Below are 23,308 nucleotides of genomic sequence, written 5' to 3' on the forward strand. Positions count from 1 at the left end.
GTTATCTAGGACATTGTTGGACAAGCCCATCCTAGGATGAATTCTCTAGCAGGGGTCTAGAAACTTCCTGTAAATGTCCATATGGTAAATATTTCAGGCTTTTAGGCTATATGCTCAACGATTCAACTCTGTTGTCTTAACACTCTCTCGTAGAGCAAAGGCAGCCTCAGACAACATGTAAACAAGTGGCTGTGACTGTATTCCAATAAAACTTTATTACGAATATAAGCAGCAGGGCCAGATTTGGTCCCTTACTATATATGTCAGACAAGGAATATACCTTTGTTTGCCTAGTTATTTACTATTGGTTAAAGGCTCAGTTTTTTTTGTTTTTTGTTTTTTTTTTTTTTGTCTGGTAGAGTTTCAAATTTCTATCCAGTACAAAAAAAAGAACCCTGAAACTTATAGTTTTTATAACCCTGTAAAGATTAACCAGTTTTGTATTTAAGTTTCCTACTTCTCAAAATGCTCTCTGAGCTAGTTTTACTGCCTCACTCTTTCCTCTTTAACAAGTTGAATAAATTTTTCACATGGGTATATCCTCTGTTTGAATGAGTCATGTTGTAACTTTTGAAATTGTTTTTTGTTATACTTATGTTGTTCCCCAGAAGTTACTAAAACCCATTTCCTTGGAGCCCTGTGTTATCATGGAGGGTAGCAAAGAAAGAATTTAGGAATTGCAGTCCAATCTGTTACCAGACTCAGAGGAGAGAAACCCCCTGTAGAAGGGACAGAGTTTTTGTGCTTTTGGCAACGAATTTTTTTAAAGCCCGTATCATTTCTCCCCAATTCCCTTTGACACGAATAAGGGACAATTCTTTATATTTCCAAACAATAGATTATGGGAGGATTCGTTTTATCTTACCCAGTCTCAGGTGATCTCTAGGATTTCACTTCCACATTTTAGTCCTGAAATCCTGGCCTCCTCCAATCTATTTTTTTTTTTATTTTTTATTTTTTTTTATTTTTATTTATGATAGTCACACACAGAGAGAGAGAGAGAGACAGGCAGAGGGAGAAGCAGGCTCCATGCACCGGGAGCCCGACGTGGGATTCGATCCCGGGTCTCCAGGATCACGCCCTGGGCCAAAGGCAGGCGCCAAACCGCTGCGCCACCCAGGGATCCCCCTATTTTTTTTTTTTAAAACAAGCTCTTCGCCAGGGTGTTATAAACTGAATGTTGACATCCCTCAAAATTCATAGGTTAAAGCCCTAATCCCCAGTGTGACTGTAATTGGAGACAGGGCTTTTAGGAGATAATTAAAGTTAAATGAGGTCATAAGGATGGGGATTATGGATGATGTCATAGGCAAACCAAAAAGAGAGGCCTCAGAAGTACCTAACCACACTGGCACCCTGATCTCAGACTTCCAGAACTGTGAGAAAATAAATGTCGGTTATTTAAGCCACTCAGTTTATGGTATTTTGTTATGGCAGTCCAAGCTAAGGCATGGCCAAACGTATTCCCAGCCCAGCAGGTTTGCACTGGCTGTTCCCTCTGCCTGGAATGTCCTTCTTCCAGAACTATGAATGGTTGGCTGTTTTTTCTCAACTTTTCATTTAGGTTTCAGATCAAAGAATACCTTTCAGAGTGGCCTTCTCTGCTCACCCTAATGGAGCCTCCCCGCTGCACTCATTTACCTGATCACTAATGAGATCAGCTATCTCTTCACATGTGTATTGGACAACTAGGATTTCTCTTCAGAAATGCCCTTGTTAAAAGACGAACTTGAGGCATATTAAAAATTTTAGGAGTTTACTTAACACAATCCATTTGAATCAGGCAGTGCCAAACCAGAAGTGGTTAGAGGAACTCCACTAACAGGAGCTAGGAGCAAGACTTCCAGAGAAAACCAGGAAACACAGCAAGGAAATCTCCTGACTGGTTGTACCTAAAAGTGATTGCCTTATGTGAAAGAGCCCAGTTTGGCTGTTTGTGACAGGTTGTCCTTGGGTTTGAATTTCTTAACCTTGAGGAATTCACAGACTTAGGCTTAGCTCTGAGTTTGCTTATATAGGTTCTTAGGGCACTAAGCCACCTCATTCTAACGGTCTCCATGTTTAATTAATTTAACGCCTCGTTAGTAATTTTTCTTTCTTTTTTTCACTTTTCTATTTTGTTTATGTTCTTTATTAATGTGAAGAAGCTCTTTATGTATTCTGGATACTAATCCTTTTTTGACTTTATGCATTACAAATCTCTTGATCTTTGGCTTATCTTTTTTTTTAAAGATTTATTTATTTATTTATTTATTTATTTATTTATGATAGACAGAGAGAGAGAGGGGGAGAGAGGCAGAGACACAGGAGGAGGGAGAAGCAGGCTCCATGCTGGGAGCCTGACGTAGGACTCGATCCCGGGACGCCAGGATCACGCCTCCGGCCAAAGGCAGACGCTAAACCACTGAGCCACCCAGGGATCCCAGGCTTACCTTTTTTAAAAAAATATTCTAATGATGCCTTTTGTTTGTGCAGAAGCTTTTAAAAATGTTACCTGTGGTAAAATATGCATAACATAAAATTTAAGGTGCCCTTTCTAAGCATATGTTTAATTTTTTTTTTTTTTTTATTTATGACAGTCACAGAGAGAGAGAGGCAGAGACACAGGCAGAGGGAGAAGCAGGCTCCATGCACCAGGAGCCCGACGTGGGATTCGATCCGGGGTCTCCAGGATCGCGCCCTGGGCCAAAGGCAGGCGCCAAACCGCTGCGCCACCCAGGGATCCCTAAGTATATGTTTAGAGGCACTAAGTACATTCACATTGCAGCCATTACCATCACCCATCTCTGCAGCCATCACCATCATCCATCTCTAGAATTTCTTACATCTTGCAAATTGAAACTCCATATACATGAAAAAATAACTCCCCATTCTCTGTACTCTTCAGTCCACAGCAACCACCATTTTCTTTTCTATCTTTATAAATGTGACTACTCTAAGTACCTCATTTAAGTGGAATCCTATAGTATTGATCATTTTGTGTCCGGCTTTATACTTACTTAGCATAACATCTTGAAAAGTCATCCATGTCCAAGCAGGTATCATAATTTCCTTCCTTTCTAAGGCTAATATTTCATTGTATGGCTAGACCACATTTTGTGTATCTATTCATCCGTGGCTAAACTCTTCAGTTGCTTACTCCTTTGGGCTATTGTGAATAATAAAGCTATGAACATGGATGTACAAATAACCATTCAAATTCTTTTGGGTATATGCCCAGAAATGGAATTGCTGGATCATATGGTAATTCTATATTTACTTTCTGAGGAACCATCATACTAATTTCCATAGCAGCTACAACAGTTCACATTCCCAACATTTCATAAGGGTTATGAACTAACAGTTCATAAGTGTTCCAACTTCTCCACATCCTTGGTAACATCTTATTATTTTCTAGTTTACTATTATTACTATAATAATAATTATTATAAATAAAATACTATAAATAAAAATTATTATTTTATAGTAACCATTCTAATGTATGTGAGGTGCTATCTCTGTGGTTTTGATTTTTATATCCCTAATTAGTGATGTTGAGCATCTTTGCCTGTACTTCTTAGTCATTCATGTATCTTCTTAGAAATTTCTTTTCAAGTCCTTAGCCCATTTTTTATCCTTTGTGTGTGTGTGTGTGTGTGTGTGTGTTGTTGTTGTCGTCGTCGTTGAGTTGTGAGAGTTCTTTATATATTCTGGATATTAACTCCTTATTAGATATATCATTTGCATATATTTTCTCCCATTCCATGATTGCCTTTTCATTCTGTTGATTATGATCTTTGATGAACAGAAATTTAAATTTTGATTTAGTAGGATTTATCTATTTTTTCTTCTGTTGCCTGTGCTTTTGGAGTCATAGCCAAAAATCACTGCCAATCCAATGTCTTCTCTTCTATATTTTCTTCTAAAACTTTTATAGTTTTAGCTTTCATATATAGCTCTTTGATTCATTTTGAGGAACTTTTAATGTAGTCAAATTGGTCAAAATTTTTCTTAACAATGTGTCTTTTTAATAATTTTTAATAAAATTTTTATAAAAATTTTTTATAATTTTTATAATTACTGAATTTTTCTTAACAATGTGTAATTATATTATAATATATATTATAATATATATAATATAATATAAAAATTTTATAATTTTTATAATTACTGATTTTTTCTTAACAATGTTTTTTTATTTTTATAAAATTTTTATAAAAATTTTTATAATTTTTATAATTACTGAAGCCATCATTTCTTACCCAATATTCTATATTTCCTTCCAAAAACTTTAAAGATTTGCCTTTGACTCCTGGAATTTACTCTAGTATACTGTGTGAGTTAGGGGTCTAGTTTAGCTTTTTTTTTTTTTTTCCCAGAGAGATAACCAATGTCCTCACACCATTTAAAAATATTTTTTTTTCCTTGGGGCACCTGGCTAGCTAGGTTGGTGGAACATGTGACTCTTGATCTTGAGGTTGTGGGTTTGAGTCTCATGTTGGGTGTAGAGATTACTTAACAATAAAATATTTTTAAAAATAATAATAGCGGCACCTAGGTGGCTCAGTCTATTGAGCATCCAACTCTTGGTTTCAGCTCAGGTGGTGGTTTCAGCATCTTTGAACGGAGCCCTGATGCTCAGTGTGGAGTCTTCTTGAGATTCTCTTCCTCTCTCTATGCCTCTCTCCTGCTTACACTCTTCCTTTCTCTCTTTCTCTCTTTAAAATGAATGAATAAACATTTAACATAATAATAATAATTTTTGTCCATTAAACTGTAATATTACCTCACTTCCTCTCAAGTTTCCATAGATGCATGAGTCTCTTCCTCCTCTTAATATCTGCCTAGCTGAGCCTTTCCCTTTCATATCTGTCTGGTCAGTCTACTAAGACCATGGTTCTAGCTTTAAAGAAAACCCTGCCTTCTAGTGGAGAAAGCTAATCCCGCATTTGTGTTGCATTCTTCCACTGGTTCTGTTCTGTAGCATGACAGAAGCATATTTTTTTTTCAGAAGCATATTTTTAAAAACAACTTCATCCCTCCCTGATAGTCTCAGCAAACCTGTTTCCCAGAGACAAAGTCTTCTGGGCATAAGCTTCATTAACTGCCTTCTTAGCTGCTAGGTTTTCATTAGTTTTCTCTAATTCAACCCATAAAGAAACATTATCTCCTATATAATAAGGGCCCTATTTTTTCATTTGTTGTCATTAATAAAATACACCATTCTTTTTTTTTAATGATTTTATTTATTTATTTGAGAGTGAGAGAAAGCACAAGCAGGGGGAACACCAAAGGAGGAGGGAGAAATAGACTCCCCACTGAGCAGGGAGCCTGACTTGGGACTGGATCCCTGGATCCCAGGATCCCAGGATCATGACCTGAGCTGAAGGCAGCCACTCAACCTACTGAGCCACCCAAGTGCCCCTATACCCCCATTCTATAGGTAAAGTCAGAGTCTGGAGCTCCCTAAATCCAAAGCCATTACCATGGTTAATACAATTAACAAATCAAAGCCATTCTGGGATCACAGTCATGAAATGAGCCTTACCAGCCAAATGACAAACCAAATGTGAAGAAATCAGTCCCTCCATGGGTCTGGTTCATTGCCCCAAAGGAAGCTCAGAACAACCTACAGAAGGGTGGATTTTGGGCTGTTAACTCTGTGGCATCCACCTACACCCTGTGTTCACACTGCAAGGAAGCTACAATCTCATAAAGAGCTCTGCTGACCCTGTATAATTTAGATGCCTTTGCTGTTTTATACTTTAAAAGCTTTGTTGGAAGCTTTGTTGGAAGACATAGTACAAGAAGCAAAATCTGTCCAAGAAGCAAAATGTTTAGAGACTAAAATTCTGCCCTCTTTAAGGTAAAGCCTTTCCTGGGACAAAAAGATTTTTCCCCCAATCACCTAATCCCTGTCCTTGCCACCTGCTGAGGTCAAAGCTGTGCTCACAGGGGTTAGGTCAAGGCCAGCTCAAGAGGCCTTTGTACTCAGGCCCCTGCCAGTTAAAATCCTGCCAAATGACTGTAGCTGTCACAAACTGCCCAGGTCAAAACCCACTTGACCCACAATTACCTTTGAGCCTAGAGCCCTGACTGCACCAGAAACTTGATCTCCATGTTCTATTTTAGCCCCAAATGCCAGTCCTCATGCCTGCCTCTCAAAGTTTTCTAAAGAGAAAATTAACATGTTGGGGGTGTATGAAGCAATCATTGATTGACCGCTCTCAACCTTTCCAAATTCTAAACCCCTGAGAAGTAGATGTATGTATGAATCAGGCAGCTGGGGCTCAAAAGTATCAGCTTTACTGATAAAGCTGATTGGTGATTATGGCTTCTTTATGATCTCAGTTTCCCCTCTGGGTTACATTGAGTCACCTGATCATACAGGCTGGATTACTGCAAGCCTCTCTCATAGGGACAGGTTCCCCAAGATGGAGGAGGAAAAATGAGTACCCAAAGTCAGGCCACAGCGAGAAAGAAAAAAAATAAAAGGGACTGGGCAGCATGCTCAGCATCTCTTGCCAAGCGTGCTAATCAGACAATCACTCCTTAGCCTATGGAGGTACAAAAGGAAGAGCTCAGTAATTTTCTTTCACTAGTTTTTCTAGTGAGGAGTGAGAGCTCCTCCTCCTATATGTGAATAAGCAGAGGATAAGTTCCCTTCTTGCAGCTCTTTGGTTTGGGGACTTATTCTTGGTTCAATAAATGTAACCATGGTACCTGGGTCACATGATGTGTTTGTCAGGATTCACAGTATTGCAAACCAAACTCAAACAGATTAAAGCAAATGGGGAATTAGTAGGAGTTCAGGGACTGCTCCTTTTTCAGGTAAACCTGGATCTGGGGGTTTGCTCAATGTCACCAGGCCTGTTTCTTACCATCTATAGATTCTGCTTCTCTTTGTATTGCCTTTATTCTCAGGCTTTTCCCAAGTAGTGGCAAAAATGACCAGGCTTGCATTCCACCAGCTTACAAACCCTGGTGAGAATTTCTCCTTTTTTTTTCTTCTGATTTTATTTCTTTTGAGAGAGGGAGAGAGAGCCCAGAGGGAGAGGGAGAAGCAGACTCACCCCCTGAGCAGGGAGCACAATGCAGGGCTACAACCTAGGATCCCAAGATCATGACCTAACCTGAAGGCAGACACTTAATTGTCTGAACCAGCCAGGCGCCCTGAGAATTTCTCCTTTTTATACTTTCAGCAAAATTGCATAGTGGAGTTTTGTTGGCCTACCTTGGGTCATATGCCTTCCCTCTGATCCATCACTGTGACCAAGAGAATGCAATGCTCTGATTGGTCAGACCTGGGCCATATGTCACCTCTGGTCCAGTTCCACCCAATCTGCATGAACCAAGGGGGTGTTGGATTATACCTCCAAGGAAAATCAAAATACTATTATCAGAAAATGGGGGGAATGGATTCTAGGTGGGATGGATGGATTCTAGAATCATTGTATATGACCATCACATACAATGCAAAGCAAGGTAAGTTCAATGAAAAGAACAGCCTATGGGTAGTTCCTTCAAAAGGGCTTTGCAAGAGCTTCCTGGACACCTCTCCAGTTCAGCCCAGCTCCATCTTTTAACTTCATATGGGATGAACATGTTACTTGCTCCCTTTCTTCAGCTGTAAAATAAGTTGTTCTATGCTTCCTCCTCTGCCTGTGTGTGTGTGTGTGTGTGTGTGTGTGATGAATAATTAAATCTTTAAAAAAATAAACTAAGATGTAATTCACATACCATAATATTTACCCTTTAAAGTGTACAGTTCAATTTTTTTTGTATATTCACCACTATCTAATTCCAGAACATTTTCATTACCCCAAAAAGAAACTTCACACCCATTAACAGTCACTTCCCATTCCCACACATCCCAGCCACTGGCAACCATCAATCTGCTTTCTGCCTCTATGAGTTTGCCTATTCTAGACATTTCATATAGAATCATACAACATGTGGTCTTTGGGGACTGGTTTCTTTAATTTAGCGTCATATTTCCGAGGGTCATCCATGCCCAGATATGTGTCACTACTTCACTCCTTTTTATGGCTAAATAGTTCCTAAACGACTTCCTTAGCCCCATTTCTCTTTATTCCTCATTCAAACTCTAAGGCTGAAATGCACTGAACTACTTGTTCTTCTCCAATCCTACTCTGCATTTGTTTAGTTTCTATTTCTTCCGCTCGGAATGGCTATCGCCCTCTTCCTCAGACCTCTCTCTCCTACAAATGTCACCTCTTCGTGAAGTGCCCTGACTGTTCTCCCATCCCAATGGGTCCCATTTCTTCTCCCCATGGTCCTTTCTTATTTTAATCGATAAAGCTTATTTTTTTCTATATATTTACTTACCTTTAACTGTTCTGCTCTACTGTGATTGCCATGAAGGCACCAACATTTTCTTAACCTTATCCCACAGCCTTAGATGTAACAAGTGCTCATCAAGTATTTGCTAACTTGCATGTCATTGTTATCACCCAGTGGTTCTAAACTGGGGGCAATTTTGTTCCCCAGGGGACATTTAGCAATATCTGGAGACATTTTTGGCTGTCCTAAGGGGTAAGGTGTGCTACTGGCACCTACTTAGTAGGTAGAGGCCAGGGATGCTGCTAAGCTCCCTCCAATGCACAGAACATCCCCTCAAATAAAAAATTACCTGGCCTCAAATGTCAATAGTGCCAGGGTTGTGAAACGTTGCCATAAACTAATTAGTGCTCCTTTTGAATAGGTTAGCAAAAAGAAATGAGGAGAGATCAGTATACCACTCTGGCAGAAAAATCTTATTAGGGATTTTTTTTTCTTTTTTTAGGAGCTGGGGGTGACTCCAGTGCAAAGCTCTTTCCTAATGCCACAGAGATGCCCTGGGAGCACAGATGGTATTTTCACCACTTGTTCGCCTTTGAGAGTGACAACTGACCTCCCAGGAATCTTTGAAGTGCTAGGAATGTAATTCTGTTAAGGAAGAAAACTCTTACGGCTTTTTAAATCTACCAAAATGTCAAAAGTGAATTGTGCTTCTAGGGAAGGGCAGGGGAAGGTTTTTTTTTGTTTGTTTGTTTGTTTTAAGTATCCTTTTCTGACTTCCCTCGCGATGGTGAAACTTTTCAGATCTGTCTCTGGAATAAATGATTCAAGGGAACCTGAGGAGCTCTCGCCTCTCCTTTCCAAAAACTGCTAAGGAGCTTTAAGAAAGGATTCTGTTCACATGGTGCTCTGGTGAGCAACTCATTTTGCAGGAAACTCAAGGCACCGGTATCATTTACCTGAAAACAGCTAGCCCCCTCAGAGCAGCAGAGGTTACCAGCTTCAGAGTCATATCCTATGTTCCTGCTCACCTCATCTGACCGGTTCTTGTGAGTGACACGGAAATTAGATAATATATGCCCTGAAAATGAAAGGTAGGAGCAGTCTGAAGAAGTGTGATGAGGCAAGGAATAGAGGTTAACATGCTATTTTAAAAAGTTTGTCCTTGGGGTAGAATTACCTGACAGCCTGGCTGGGATTTGGTAGTGGTGTGTGCCCGAAAGAGCAACCTTTAGCACAGCTGGCATAGACATAAATGCCAAGCAGAGGATCCACAAGGCTCCACCCCCTCTTCTGGGCGTGCTCCAATTCTTGTGGCTCATAAAAAATAGCAAGGTGTGAGTGTCATCTTGGAATCGCCACATCTTTTATCCAGTAAATGAACTTTTTCTTAGTCTCCATATTTGACAAAACGCCACTCACTATGCAAAGTCATTTATTCAGTCCAATTTTTATGAAAACCCTTAAGGGCAGAAACCTATAGAGTACTTGGCACACTGTGAAACAGGGAAGTGTTTTTTTTTTTAATTTTTATTTATTTATGATAGTTACAGAGAGAGAGAGAGAGAGGCAGAGACATAGGCAGAGGGAGAAGCAGGCTCCATGCACTGGGAGCCCGACGTGGGATTCGATCCTGGGTCTCCAGGATCATGCCCCGGGCCAAAGGCAGGCTCCAAACCACTGCGCCAGGGAAGTGTTTAATGATGACAGTGATTAGAGTAATGGAACAATGTACTTTGAGTGAATGTTTGGCAGGACTTTAGCTATATTAAGAAAGGTATAAAAAAGAATCATTTGAAGAATGAAATGGGAATCCCCAGAGTAACTACACTTCTCTCAAAAGTGAACTAAAAAAGGACCAATCCTTTGGGGTGACAAATATTTAGGTTTTAATAAAACTAAAAATTATTCCAAATTGGATCACTTACCTCAAACTCTAAATTTTCTTTTATTTGTAACTACCCTTCATTCAATAAATATGATTTTTTAATATTATCTATGGTTCCTATTCAGTTTTTCCTTCTTTTATTCAACATGCATTTTTTTCAAACTCCTGTACTATGTGCCAGGCAGTACGCTGGATTCTAATAATACAAAGGCAAATGATTCTTGCCCTTGGGCAATTTAGGATCTAGTGAACTATTCATTCATTCTCTCATCCACTTATTTTAAGTATTTACTGTGTGCCCATACATTCTGGGGATACAACAACAAATAATATAGGACCCTGAGATAATAAAATTACATTCTATTAAGTAAAAGGAAGCAAAGGCCCTGAAGCATCTGTGAGCATGTCTAGAGCCCTGTTACTGAAGGGGACATGGCACCAAATGGGATGGAGAGATACACAGTAGCTAGAATATGTATAGCCCCACCAGGCATGGTATGTAATCTGTACATTCATACACGCATACAAACATATTACACGTATTTGGTGAACTAATCTTTCCATTAGACTACAAACTCCCCATTAAATTATTTAGGAGAAAAAATTAATTAGGAGAGAAAGTAATTAATTTCAGAGAAAGTGAGTTAATAATAATAATAAAGATCTGGAGAAGGCTACTGTGGATGTCTTTGTGGGATGGACTGAGAGCTTAACAAAAAAAGTAAGGGAGCTGCTTTTCTTCCTTTTTTTTAAATTTTTTTTTTTTTTAATCTACGATAGTCACACACAGAGAGAGGTAGAGGGAGAAGCAGGCTCCATGCACCGGGAGCCGGACGTGGGATTTGATCCCAGGTCTCCAGGATCACGCCCTGGGCCAAAGGCAGGCGCCAAACCACTGTGCCACCCAGGGATCCTGGAACTACTCTTCTTGCCAGGAGCTGTCCTTCTGAAGAGAAGAGGTGACAGCTATGGAAGGAGAGAGGAAGGGTCCTCATCTTTGCAAGTCTTTGGCACTGCATAACCTATCTGGGCATCCAAGCCAGAGGTCAGAAGACTGGCATAGACAAGTGGACCCCCCAAAAATCAAGATTTGGGGCAAAGAAATTTGGGGTCTGGAATTTTTTATTTCCAAACTGGCAGAACCATTTGCAAAGCTGAAACACTTCTTTCTATATGGCATACCTATGGTGGTCATTTCTGTATCTCTATCACTATCCCCCTGGTCACCCCCAGTCTAATATGGAGAGTAATATTTCCTTGAATCTTCCTAAATAATATACAAGACGGCTCTTCTTTCCAGATATCCGCCTCTAAACCCCTCCAATATATAAATTCTGGAGATGTCACTAGAGATGTGTACTTCAGTTTCTTAATATAATGTACTACAGAGTAATACTACATGACTTGACGCTGGTTTCTTTTGGGTTTTCCTTTGAAGGGATGGTGGCGTTATTTAAAACAATAGCCTTTAGAATATATGGTTAAAACAGGAAGGAAACTTTCAAACAGCCCACCTGTAATTCACAATAATTTAATTTTAGGTCCCTCGTCTGGGTGAATCCTCCTAGGTCCTGTATGCTAGGCAGTGAAGTAAACAGCGACTACAACTCCCAGAAGACATTGCGTCCACACCCTCTGCGCAAGCCTAGCCTCGGAGACTGCAAAAGGCACCGAGCCCGAGGGGGCGTGGCTTGGAACACACCGTAGGCGGGGCCGTGGGCGGGGCCGTGGAGGGGGCGGTGCTACCGGCGCGGCCCGGAACACGCTAGTGGAGCGGAAGATGGCGGCGGCAGCGGTGGCTGCAGCCGGGATCCCAGTTGGGCTTAGGCGGAGGAGCCGCAGGCTCTGACCTCGCTCTGGCTCCGGTGCGCGCGGCGGAGCGTGTGCGAGGCCCCGCGCGTCGGGCAGGGGCGGCGGCGGCGACTGTGCGCCGCCCTGAGGAGCGCCCCGGCAGCGGCGCTGCTGCGGCTGAGGAGAGAGCCGGCTCCGGGCCTCCGCGTCCTCCTGCTCCCCGGGCCCCCCGCCTCCTCGGGGGGGCGGCGGCGGCGATGTTCTCGGTCCTCTCGTACGGGCGGCTGGTGGCCCGCGCCGTGCTCGGCGGCCTCTCGCAGACCGACCCCAGGGCCGGTGGTGGCGGCGGCGGTGACTACGGGCTGGTGACGGCCGGCTGCGGCTTCGGCAAAGACTTCCGTAAGGGCCTTCTCAAGAAGGGCGCGTGCTACGGGGACGACGCGTGCTTCGTGGCCCGGCACCGCTCGGCAGACGTGCTCGGTGAGTCCCCGGCCCGGGGCCCCCCGCCCCAGCCCCGGATCCGCCTCCTGGAGACTCCCCTGCTCGGGGCTTCGCGAGTTCTTCCCCGGTTCCTCCGGGCGGTGAGAGGAGCCCGAGAGCCAGTAGTAGCTGTAGGGAGGGAGCGCTTACTATGTGCCAGGCGCCGTGCCAAGCGTTCCAAGGTGCGTTTTCCTTTGGAACAACCCCCATTTTAGAGATGAGGAAATTGAGCTGCAGAGCGGTCGAGCTCTGTGCTCAAGGTCACACAGCCTGACAATGTGACCAGTTTGTCCGAGTCCAAAACCGCACTGTTAGTCACTTGGCAGTGCCAGTCCCGACGACCTCTTCCCTTCCCCCGGAGACACCTGCAGACTCCTAACCTCGCTCCTGTTCCCTCCCCGCCTCCTCCCTCAGCGTGCCCCGGAGATCTCTGACTCTTCGCGTGCTCCTGACGCCACAGCCTGGCCACAGGCTGCAGGATCCAGAGCGGACTGACTGTCGTGAGCCCCAGACAGCCCAGCCGCATTCTTTTGCCGCCTCGATGGTGCCCGGGTCTCCATCCTTTTCGGAGTCTCGCAGGCGGTGGCGCTGGCCTGGTGAAAAAAACACTCGCAGTGTAGTTTCCCAAACTGCTCTTGCCCACTTGAGGTCACTTGGGGTGGAAGGGAGTCTCCTTGACCCAAAATAGAATGGTCGAACCTTCTTCAAATTGCAGCCAAGAAAGCCTTGAGGATTGGTGAAAGCATTTTCAGGCCACAGGTGCTTCCAAAGGCCTGCCTATTCCTGTTACACCTTTGAGGCTGGGAGACTAGCGTTAAGAGCTTATAAAAAGGGCTAAATATAATTCACAAGCAATCAGAAAGTTTATCATAATGTACCTCTTTGGAGACAATGTGTAAGCTATGGAATCATATGTCATTAAATCTTCTTTAATGAGTAAAGCACTTTCTTTGAAATTGAAGGACATGCTGTCATTGAACTTGGGTTCAAATGTCACTTTGGTTTCGCTTCTCAGATAAGGTTGAGCTTTTGATTACTTTAAATTTCATGGGCTGAGGCACAGTTTGGCATTGGAACAAATGGTCCTGTAACTTTTTATGACAATCATTATTTTTTAATTTGATCTCAGAATAACTGCCTATTATCTTTGTTTCTACTACATTGTAGTGTTTGTGAACATGGTACTGGAAAGGTTGTTCTCAGTTTAATTTATGAATGACCCCATTACCTGTGTTGAAAAATCATTTAGCTTCTAGGCAAGACTCGATGTTAACTCTAAGAGGGTGGGGGAGGATTCCTTAGGTGAAGGAGCTTGTAGATAGAAATCATACAAATCCATTTTGAAGTCAGCTTGACCCTGACTCAGTATCTTTTTTAAAGGGCTGTCAGTAGCTGTCTTTTTCCATTACATTTAGAAGCTTCGTTTAATGAGCTTGTGACCTGTGCTGCTTCTTCAGATTGTAGTCAGTACAACAGGATAGGTGATAATGAGCCACTAACATTCCCCCTTATAAATCTGTGTGCTGGCTTTTGTGAAAGAGTTGCAGTTTGATTGGTGATTTGGGGACATTTTAATGAGTCAAATCTCAATGCTTAAGCTTAATTTTTTAAAAAGTTTTTTTTAAGGGACGCCTGGGTGGCTCAGTGGGTGAGCGTCTGCCTTTGGCTCAGGGCGTGATCCCTGGTCCCAGGATCAAGTCCCACATCGGGCTCCCTGCAAGGAGCCTACTTCTCCTTCTGTCTATGTCTCTGCCTCTCTCTATGGTTCTCTCACGAATAAATAAAATCTTTTTTAAAAAGTTTTTTTAAGCCTTTATTTATTTGACAGAGCAAAAAAGAGCAGACAAGCAGAGGGAGCAGCAGGCAGAGGTAGAAGCAGGCTCCCCACCAAGCAGGGAGCCCGATATGGGGATGTGGGACTCCATCCCAGGACCATGGTATCATGACCTCAGCTGAAAACTGATGCTTAACTGATTGAGCCACCCACATGCCCCCTTAATTTTAAAATATTTGAAGGCTACCTTTTAGTGAAGTGGGGTATTTATAAGGATATGGGGAATTTTGGTCAAACCCATTTTGAAAAAAGTATAAATGTACCATCTTGGCAGTAACCCTGCCAAATATGATCCTCAGCTTTACAGCCTGGCTCTGTGGTATGTGGTGTTGGGCAAAAGCCTCTCAGCTCTTTTTCCTCAACTAGGCTAGAGGATGAAGGGAGTGGACTACCAGACCCTTAGGGACTTATGATCATTAAATGATCATAAGTTTTGAAACAACCATATCCTTTTTTTTTTTCTTTTTTTTCACCTGAAATAACAGGCATTACCTCCTATCTTATTCACATGGGTACCTTCAGTATATTTCTCCTGTTTTATATTTGGTGCTAAACCAGTGGTTCTTAACTTTTCTTGGTTCATGGCCTCTGAGGATTTTTGACTGCCCAAGGGCTCTCTTTCCAGAAAAATGTGCATAGAGACAGAAATTTTGCGTAGGCATTCAGGGACTTCACTGATCCCAGATCTGTGTACCACTTAGAGGTCCATCCACAGGGACTAGATCAGGAACTGCAGCTCCGTAACCTCTCCAAAAGGAATGCTGCCAGGCATAACCAGGCAGGCATTGCTTATGTGACCTAGGGATGGTCTTTGGCCTTATTTGACAAAGAACCATTTTGAGAGAAAGAGAGAATGAGTGTATGAGTGTGTTTGGTATACAAATCAGGAGAGAGAGGTTCTCTAGGACTGTCCTGTTTTGGAGGAGCTCTTCCAGAAAGCCATCTTGGGGTGCCACCTGAAACCGCTTCTGAGTAGGCCTCATTTGATCTTTGGCTTCCACAAGCCAGTTTGTGTGATGGTGACTTGTATTTTATTGATACTATCTCATCACAAGTAGGTCTGATTATTTCTTGCCATGAAGGAGGTGAGGCATCTCAGCAAGTCTTTAATAATGTATTTTCTCTGGAAGTTGGAGTTGTAAACTGAAAAGCATTAAAAGACTATGTTGAATAATATGTTGAACCTCAGAGCTTTGAACCTTCTAGTACCACAGGTTAATTCATTTTCTTTGGGTTGACACTGTTTGTTGCTATATATATGTGCAACTCACTGTGCTCATCTGCAACTCCTTGACTGGAATAAAAGCTGTTTCTTTTTGTATTAGAAAAAGCTGTTTTATTTCTTTAATTTAGAATTCATCTGTTTTAGTAGTATACAGTGACTAAAAGTACTTGGTGCTTTACAACATTTTTGTAGAGTCCCCACTGGATTTCTTTTAGGAAAAACCAACTATGGTGGGTGTGGTGAGACATAGGAACCAATCCTATCCCCTGGAAAATTGGCAAAGGTCATTTCTCTTTATTAGGTCCAACAGGAGTAAACCAATACCAGCAGGAACTATGAACTGTGTGCACTTTTCTTTTTTCTTTATTGTGCTTAATCCTGAGTTCTCTCATTACTCTATATGGCATAGATGCCTAAGTACACAAAAATATGAGAGCTGCCCAGTGTGTAATTGCTAGGCCTCCCACAGCCCTAAGCTGCTTAACAATAGAATCAAAAATTAGAAACCTTGGAGTCCAGTGAACAAATGGAGGCCTACAGAGGGTCAAATGATTTTGCTAAGGTTATTCCACTAGTTAATGGCAGAACTAGGACTAGCACCAAGACTGCCCATTACAGTCCACTTTCCGTCGTATCACTGGTTAAGTTTTCTTGATAAGATAGGTGAATTCGGGATCCCTGTGTGGCGCAGCGGTTTGGCGCCTGCCTTTGGCTGGGGGGCGCGATCCTGGAGACCCGGGATCGAATCCCACGTCGGGCTCCGGGTGCATGGAGCCTGCTTCTCCCTCTGCCTATGTCTCTGTCTGTCTCTCTCTATCTGTGTGTGACTATCATAAATAAATAAATAAATAAATTTAAAAAAAAAGGTGAATTCAAAAGGTGAATTCAAAACCGGTCTCTTCAGGTACTGTTTGTTCTTCTAATGCTTTTCCTGCTTAAGGGTGTGTGTATGTGTATTTACAACGTCTCTATTCACACTATGACTCATAATTAAAACGCAACAAAAACTCCTGCATGCTAAACCACAGTTTACTGAAACCACTTCTTTAAAAAATAACAGCATGGTCTATGCCATGTAAAATTTGATCTCTGAGTAGAGTTGTAAAGTAATTCTTATAACTGCAGGATGTTTATTGAAGCTTGATTTAACTTGAAACCTTAAAGAGAAGTGAAAACAATTTCATATTCTAGTCTTTGAATATGATATTGATTGTGGCTAGGATTTTTGAAGTAATTTTGTGAGTAATGCCAATCTTAAAAGTAGTCTTGGGGGGATCCCTGGGTGGCGCAGCGGTTTGACGCCTGCCTTTGGCCCAGGGCGCGATCCTGGAGACCCGGGATCGAATCCCACGTCAGGCTCCCGGTGCATGGAGCCTGCTTCTCCCTCTGCCTGTGTCTCTGCCTCTCTCTCTCTCTCTCTCTCTCTCTGTGACTATCATAAATAAATTAAAAAAAAATTAAAAAAAAAAAAGTAGTCTTGGGACGCCTGGGTGGCTCAGCGGTTTAGTGCCACCTTCCGCCCAGGGTGTGATCCTGGAGACTCGGGATCGAGTCCCACATTGGGCTCCCTGCATGGAGCCTGCTTCTCCCTCTGCCTCTGTCTCTGCCTCTGTCTCTGGGTCTCTCATGAATAAATAAATAAAATCTTAAAAAAAAAAAAGTAGTTATCTTGAGGTATAAGGATTACATGAGCAATGTAAGGATCAAAAGTTTATTTAGGAAGTGAATAGATTAGGTAGAATTTTATGTTTTCCAAGTCATGATAATTTTAATATATTTGATAGGACCTCAGTATCTGAAAGCGAGTTATCCTTTTAGTAACAAAGTAGTAACCTTGAGAGAGAGTGCATGTGTGCTAATTTAAGCCTTTGAAGAAGACGTTTTTGGAGCTCCCTCAGCTAGATTTTAAACCATGTCAGGAAACTAGTCTCATTATTATATAGTCATAATTTTCTGAAATTTTAGCCTGATCTATCTCTTGACAGCAGACATGACCCTGATTGAATTTTTAAAAACTGAGATAATAGAATTCATCTGCCATAACATTTCCTTTTTGAAGTAAAAAAAAATTTGGTAGCATTTACTACATTCACAGGGTTGTGCAACTACCATCACTGAGTAGTTCCAGAGCATATTCATCACCACAAAAGAAACCCCCCTATGCTTTAGCAGTCATTCCTCAATCTCCCCTCCCTCAACACCTGGCAACAGAAAGTGTAGGCTGACTATGGATTTGCCTCTTCTGGACATTTCATATAAATGTAATCATACAAAATGTGGTCTTTCTGCCTTTTTTCATTTAGTATAGTTTCAAGATCCAACCACATTATAGTTTGAAGTATCAGTGTTCCTTTTTATGGCTGAATAATATTCCATTGTATGGATATACCATATTTTGTTTATCCATTCATCTGTTAATGGACATTGGGTTGTTTCCACTTTTTAGCTGTTGTAAATAATCCTGCTGTGACACATTCAGGTACAGGCTTTTGTGTGAGCATATATTTTTCATTCCCTTGGGTATATACCTAGAAATGGAACTGTTGGGGCTTATTGTAACTATAAATTTTTGAGGAATATAGTCGTTGTTTATATAATTATTTTTTATATACTTGTAATATAATTATTTTATCCAAGGGAAAATATTTTTTAAACGGCACCAATCAAATGTAAGTTCTAAGATTAATGAATACTTTAAATATGCCTGTTTGCATAGTCTATGTGCTTTCAAGAGAAAATTGTGGAATATTAAGGAAATAGAGAGTTGTGGGTTTAGTAAAAGAGCTTTCTAGGACTCTTAGAAACAGCAGGGAGAAGCCATTGACCAAAAAGAAAAAAAAGCCACAGATTTGACTAGTTGCTGTCTGACTTTCCTGGGTGTTCCGTCATTGTGTAATAAGTAAGATGACAAGGTTGAAGGATAGAAGAATTTTGCTGTTTGTTTTTTAAATTCTTGCTCTCTGATATTTTTCTCATTTTGCTATACAGATATATTGTACTTTTTATAAGGCTCTTATAAGGCACATTATTTTTAGTTATTTCCTTTTTTTTTTTTTTTTAAGATTATTTATTTATTTATTTATAGAGATGCAGAGAGAGAGAGAGAGGCAGAGACACCGGCAGAGGGAAAAGCAGGCTCCATGCAGAGAGCCGGACGTGGGACTTGATCCAGGGTCTCCAGAATCACGACCTGGGCTGCAGGCGGCACTAAACCGCTGTGCCACTGGGGCTGCCCATTTTTAGTTATTTCCTCATTTGTTGTATTGTCAAAACTACTTTCCTTTGTTCAGTCTTTAATATAGAGATTCTCAAGCTTAGTTTTCAATTTCCTAACTTTCAGCCTTTCTCAATGTGTTCATCTTTTTCTTTTTCTTTTTTTTTTTTAAGATTTTATTTATTTATTCATGAGAGAAACAGAGAGAGAGAGAGAGAGAGAGAGAGAGAGAGAGGCAGAGACACAGGCCGAGGGAGAAGCAGGCTCCAGGCAGGGAGCCCGACATGGGACTCCATCTGGGTCTCCAGGATCACACCCTGGGTTAAAGGCGGCGCCAAACCCCTGAGCCATTTGGGCTGCCCTGTGTTCATCTTTTTAAAGGGTTTTGGATGAATCTTTTTTATAGAACAAGTAATTGAATTTTGAATTACTGTTTATACTTTTTAGAAAATATATTTTTGTTAAAAAGTCTTAAATTAAAAAAAAGTTTTAAATTGTAGTAGAAGGTAAAATGCTGGTTATGGTTACCTGGTTATGGTGGGGTTTTTTGGGAGGCAGAAAGGGCTGGATCAAAGGAAGCTGTTCCCTGAACTTTAGCACTGCTTTATGAAACTGGACAATACATGACTTGAATAGTTGCAACAGTATCCAAATGGAGTTTGTACTCATGTGTGACTCAAGAAGCACTATACTCAGGCTACAGTATTTGACTTAACAACGGTGTCCTTTGAGTAAAGGCTTATGTCAGGTTCAAGCTAAATGTCAGATGCATTTTATGTAGGTCCCCATGCCTTTTAGAGAGGCCTTACTTGGGACTTTAGGTTCAGAATTTTCAGGAAAATGCTTTAGAAAATTAACAGTATTTTCTTTCTAAAGAAGTTTGACTTTTCAAATGAGAAGTTCTAGTTAATTGAAAACAGTGTGCCTTGTGAGTTTGCCTTTCAAAAATAGTGTTAGCTTTTGGTCTCATCTTAAGAAGTGATGCCCTGGATCCTATTTTTTTGTCATTAGTAATAAAATTTAGTGATCTGTCTTGTTTAGAAGTTATCAAATATTTTAAAAATAAAGTAGTTTTCTATCTTCTTGAAAGCAAAGATCATTTTCCTACTATTAAACGATGCACACAATTTACAGAATTGCATCATAAATCAAGACTTTTTGCAAAAGCTGACTCACTGTAGAGGGCTATAGGCTGATAATACATACTTAATCATTTAAAATTGATTTGGCAGGTGGCACAGCTCTTTCAATTTAATTTAAATTTCTGAAGAAGAAAAGATGCTCAGTTCTTGAATATGGTCCCAAATAGGACTTTGGGTGGATAGAGAGGTGGGATACAGAGCTTTTCCTTAAAGAATAAAAAGTATTTCACTCTGTTTTTCCTAAGCATTTATTCAATATTTTGACACAAAATATGATTCATCTTATCAGTGCTTTATGTATAGAGCTTTAAATTTTACAGTGTTTTTTGTGTTTTACATTATTTACTCTTTTAACTATGAATAGCTGCTTTTATCTCCACTTAATTTGCATCTGTTTCCTTACCTGTAAAGTTGACTCATCAATAAGGTCAGTACAGCTAGTATCATAGCTGGGACTTGTACCTAAGTTACTTCTTCTGTGTCTAATGCTTTTAAGTAAATGCTTTTGTTTTGTGCTTATAAAAGTAACACACGTTCATAAAAGCACAGTATAAAACCCCTGTAACTCATAACTGAGCTATAGTCAGTGTGGTTTCCGCCAGCTTTTGTGTATATACAATTGTATGTATACATACTATTAAATTGTGTTAACATGTATATTCTGCTCTGTAATGTTATTTTTATGTAATGTAAATTGAGCATAACTGCATCCTATTTTTCTGCATGTATAGCCCATAATTTGTATAATAACCAATCCTCTATTTTTAGTTCTTTGATTATTTCCAGTTTTCTTTTATTTAAGTAATATCTACACCCAATGTGGGACTCGAACTCACAACCCCCAAGATCAAGAATCACAAGCTTTATGGACTGAGTCAGCCAGGCACCCCAATTTCTAGTTTTCTGTTTTGAGTAACATTAAAGTGAATGAATATCTCTGCATTCTGAATATTTCATTGGAATAAATTCCTTGACGAGTTCTTGAGTCAAAGGCTATAAACATTTGCAAGGTCTCTGATATGAATATTAGCATAGGTCCCTCTAGAAAGGTTATGCTAATTTATACGTGTCCAATTGTAATGAACTTACTCTCATCAAAAGCTTATTGTTGATCTTGAGTCTGACACATTTAACAATTTATAAATTTACTAGGTTCTTAAATAGTTGTTTTTGTGGTGAATAAGTTTGGTGAATAGTTCTAGAATTGATTGAATTGTTGGTATGAATCCCACGGACTACAAAATGACTGCAAAAACTTTGCCAGAGACTACAAAAGTGACTTACTACAAAGAGTGCTTTCTGTTGAAAGACCCAGTATTATTTTGACTCAGGCCAATTCCAACACATTTTTATACCGATTTTTCTTCTACTCATTAACAGACTATTTTGAAAAGAAAGAGAATTTCTTTGTGTGTATGTGTGCTGCTATGACAATACATTTTGATCTTTCAAGGATGTTATCATCGGGAAGTTTTTTGACTTACCAGAATTAGTCTATGCTGTCATTTAATGTAAATGAAAAAGATTAGCTGTGCTGAATGAAGCAAACAAAAAGTGCTTCTCTTTTCACATCAATGTTTGGATAGCAGTTTTGGATAAGAAAATAGATGTGAGCTATTTGCGTAAGAGCTAGAAAACTGTTCATGGCCTCTAAATTGACCACTAATTGATAATTTGGTCTTCAGTGTTTCTATGAAATGAAGTCTAAACAAGGATGCATACATTGTATTTAAAAATTCACTTCTCTTGGTTCTTGAGCAGCAGCTTTGATCTTACACTTGCTTTTCTTGTTCATGTATACACTAAATTCACTGAACAATGGTCTTTGCATAACAAAGTTATTGTTTTGTGAATACATTCTATGTATACGTATTAATCTATTTACAGATTATTTGAATTCAGTGAAGTAAATTAATACTAATCCATAGCCATCTTTTATTCTTTTATCAGAATTTCAGATTGAAAAATGGCTGGCTGAACTTTTTGTTAGTTAGGTTTATTAGTTAATTAGTCTTTGGTTAGTTAGGCTTAAAGAAGAAACATTCTCTAACATTTTAGGTGGTTAGAACTAAAGTAAAAGGACGTGGGGCAGTATTTTTACTCTCTGAATCATTATTGAAACGCCTCTGAAAACTTTGATGGTGTAATAAGGAGAAAGGGAAATTTCAGAAGGCTGAAATGGAGCCTTTGCTTCAAAATTAGTATCTGGAATAAATGTATTGTTGTGTGTGAAAAGTAAGGCATAGTTGTACGGTAACCTTTATTTTATAGTTTCTAAAACAGATTCCCTTTTCTTGCAGTATGACACAGAATCCCAGAATCTTAGATCTTAGAAAAAGGAACTCTTGAGAGAATTTGTCCTCCTGCCCCTTATTTCACAGATGAGAAAACTAAAGCTTAGAGAAGTGATTTGGCCAGTGTCCTATAACCAGGTAGTGGCAAAGAAAATTGGGAGTGGTGTCATCCCCTGACTCCTTTTCAGGGTTCTTTCCATCATACTTTCTTACAGCGGTCTGTGAGAGGAGCGTCTTGTAGCTAGCTCCAACCCGGGGCACACCACCTTCTGTAACTCTAAGGTGAAATACTGGGTTCATTCTCTTTTTGGAGTTCTCAGGTGAAAATTCGTACACCAGAGAGTGTTGGTATTCTAACTTTTCAATACAATCAACTAAATTCATTGTTTACTGGTTGTTTCCTCTAAGTCCCTAACAGGTGCTGTGGAGAAGACCAAGAACAAAACAGACTAAAGTTCTGAAGTCTGGCAGGGAAGGCCACAGGAACACTATAAGGAATACACACACATTAGGTATTATGGAAGCATGGAGATAGGTCTCAATAGATGGGTTTTTCATTAATTGAGAAAGGTGAGAAGAATGGTAAAGCTCTCTAGATTGAGGGATCAGCAGACACAGATTCTCCAAACTACGGCTCTTTGGCTAGAGAGTAGTTTGGGCTGGCTGAGTGGGTTCGAGAGGGCAGTTGAGAATTGTTAGAAAATAGGTTGAGGACCAAAAGGTCACAATTGCCTCGTTAAATAACTGGGTTTCATTTTGGGGTTTTTTGTTTTTGTTTTTAGGAAGCTATAGATGTTTTTGCTTTTGTTTTGCTTTTGGTTTGGTGGTTTTTGAAGAAACACCACATTCAAATGGTACAGAATTCAGAAGGTATTCTAAATTTAAAAGGGTACAGAGTGAAAATTCTCTCTCTCTCGTCTTCTAGCTGCAAAGTTCCTCTCCCAGAAAGAAACTCATAGTATCAGTTTCTGGTGTATCCTTCCAGAGAATATTTTTACATATACAAGTAAAAACAGTGTAAATAATACATGGAAGGTATTTGATTAAAGAGTAACATGGATATAGCAATCTTATAAAAGCAAAAGAGAAAGAAAAAAGAAAATGATACAGAGAACATAATGGGAGAACAGGAAGCAAAAGACCAGATAGAAAGCTATTGA

At 40.3% G+C, this 23,308-nt stretch overlaps 1 protein-coding gene across 1 annotated transcript in view; it reads left to right on the forward strand.

Annotated features, from left to right (window-relative positions):
- Positions 1–11,001: 11,001 nt before the first annotated feature.
- Positions 11,002–23,308, forward strand: part of PPTC7 (protein phosphatase targeting COQ7) — a 40,801-nt gene continuing 28,494 nt past the window's right edge. The window contains exon 1 of the mRNA XM_041728705.1: positions 11,002–12,439. Coding sequence (XP_041584639.1) covers positions 12,217–12,439 — 223 coding nt within the window. The 5' untranslated portion in view covers positions 11,002–12,216. The remainder of the gene's footprint in view (positions 12,440–23,308) is intronic.

The sequence above is a fragment of the Vulpes lagopus genome, chromosome 14 (genome assembly GCF_018345385.1).
Source record: "Vulpes lagopus strain Blue_001 chromosome 14, ASM1834538v1, whole genome shotgun sequence".
Classification (NCBI taxonomy): domain Eukaryota; kingdom Metazoa; phylum Chordata; class Mammalia; order Carnivora; family Canidae; genus Vulpes; species Vulpes lagopus.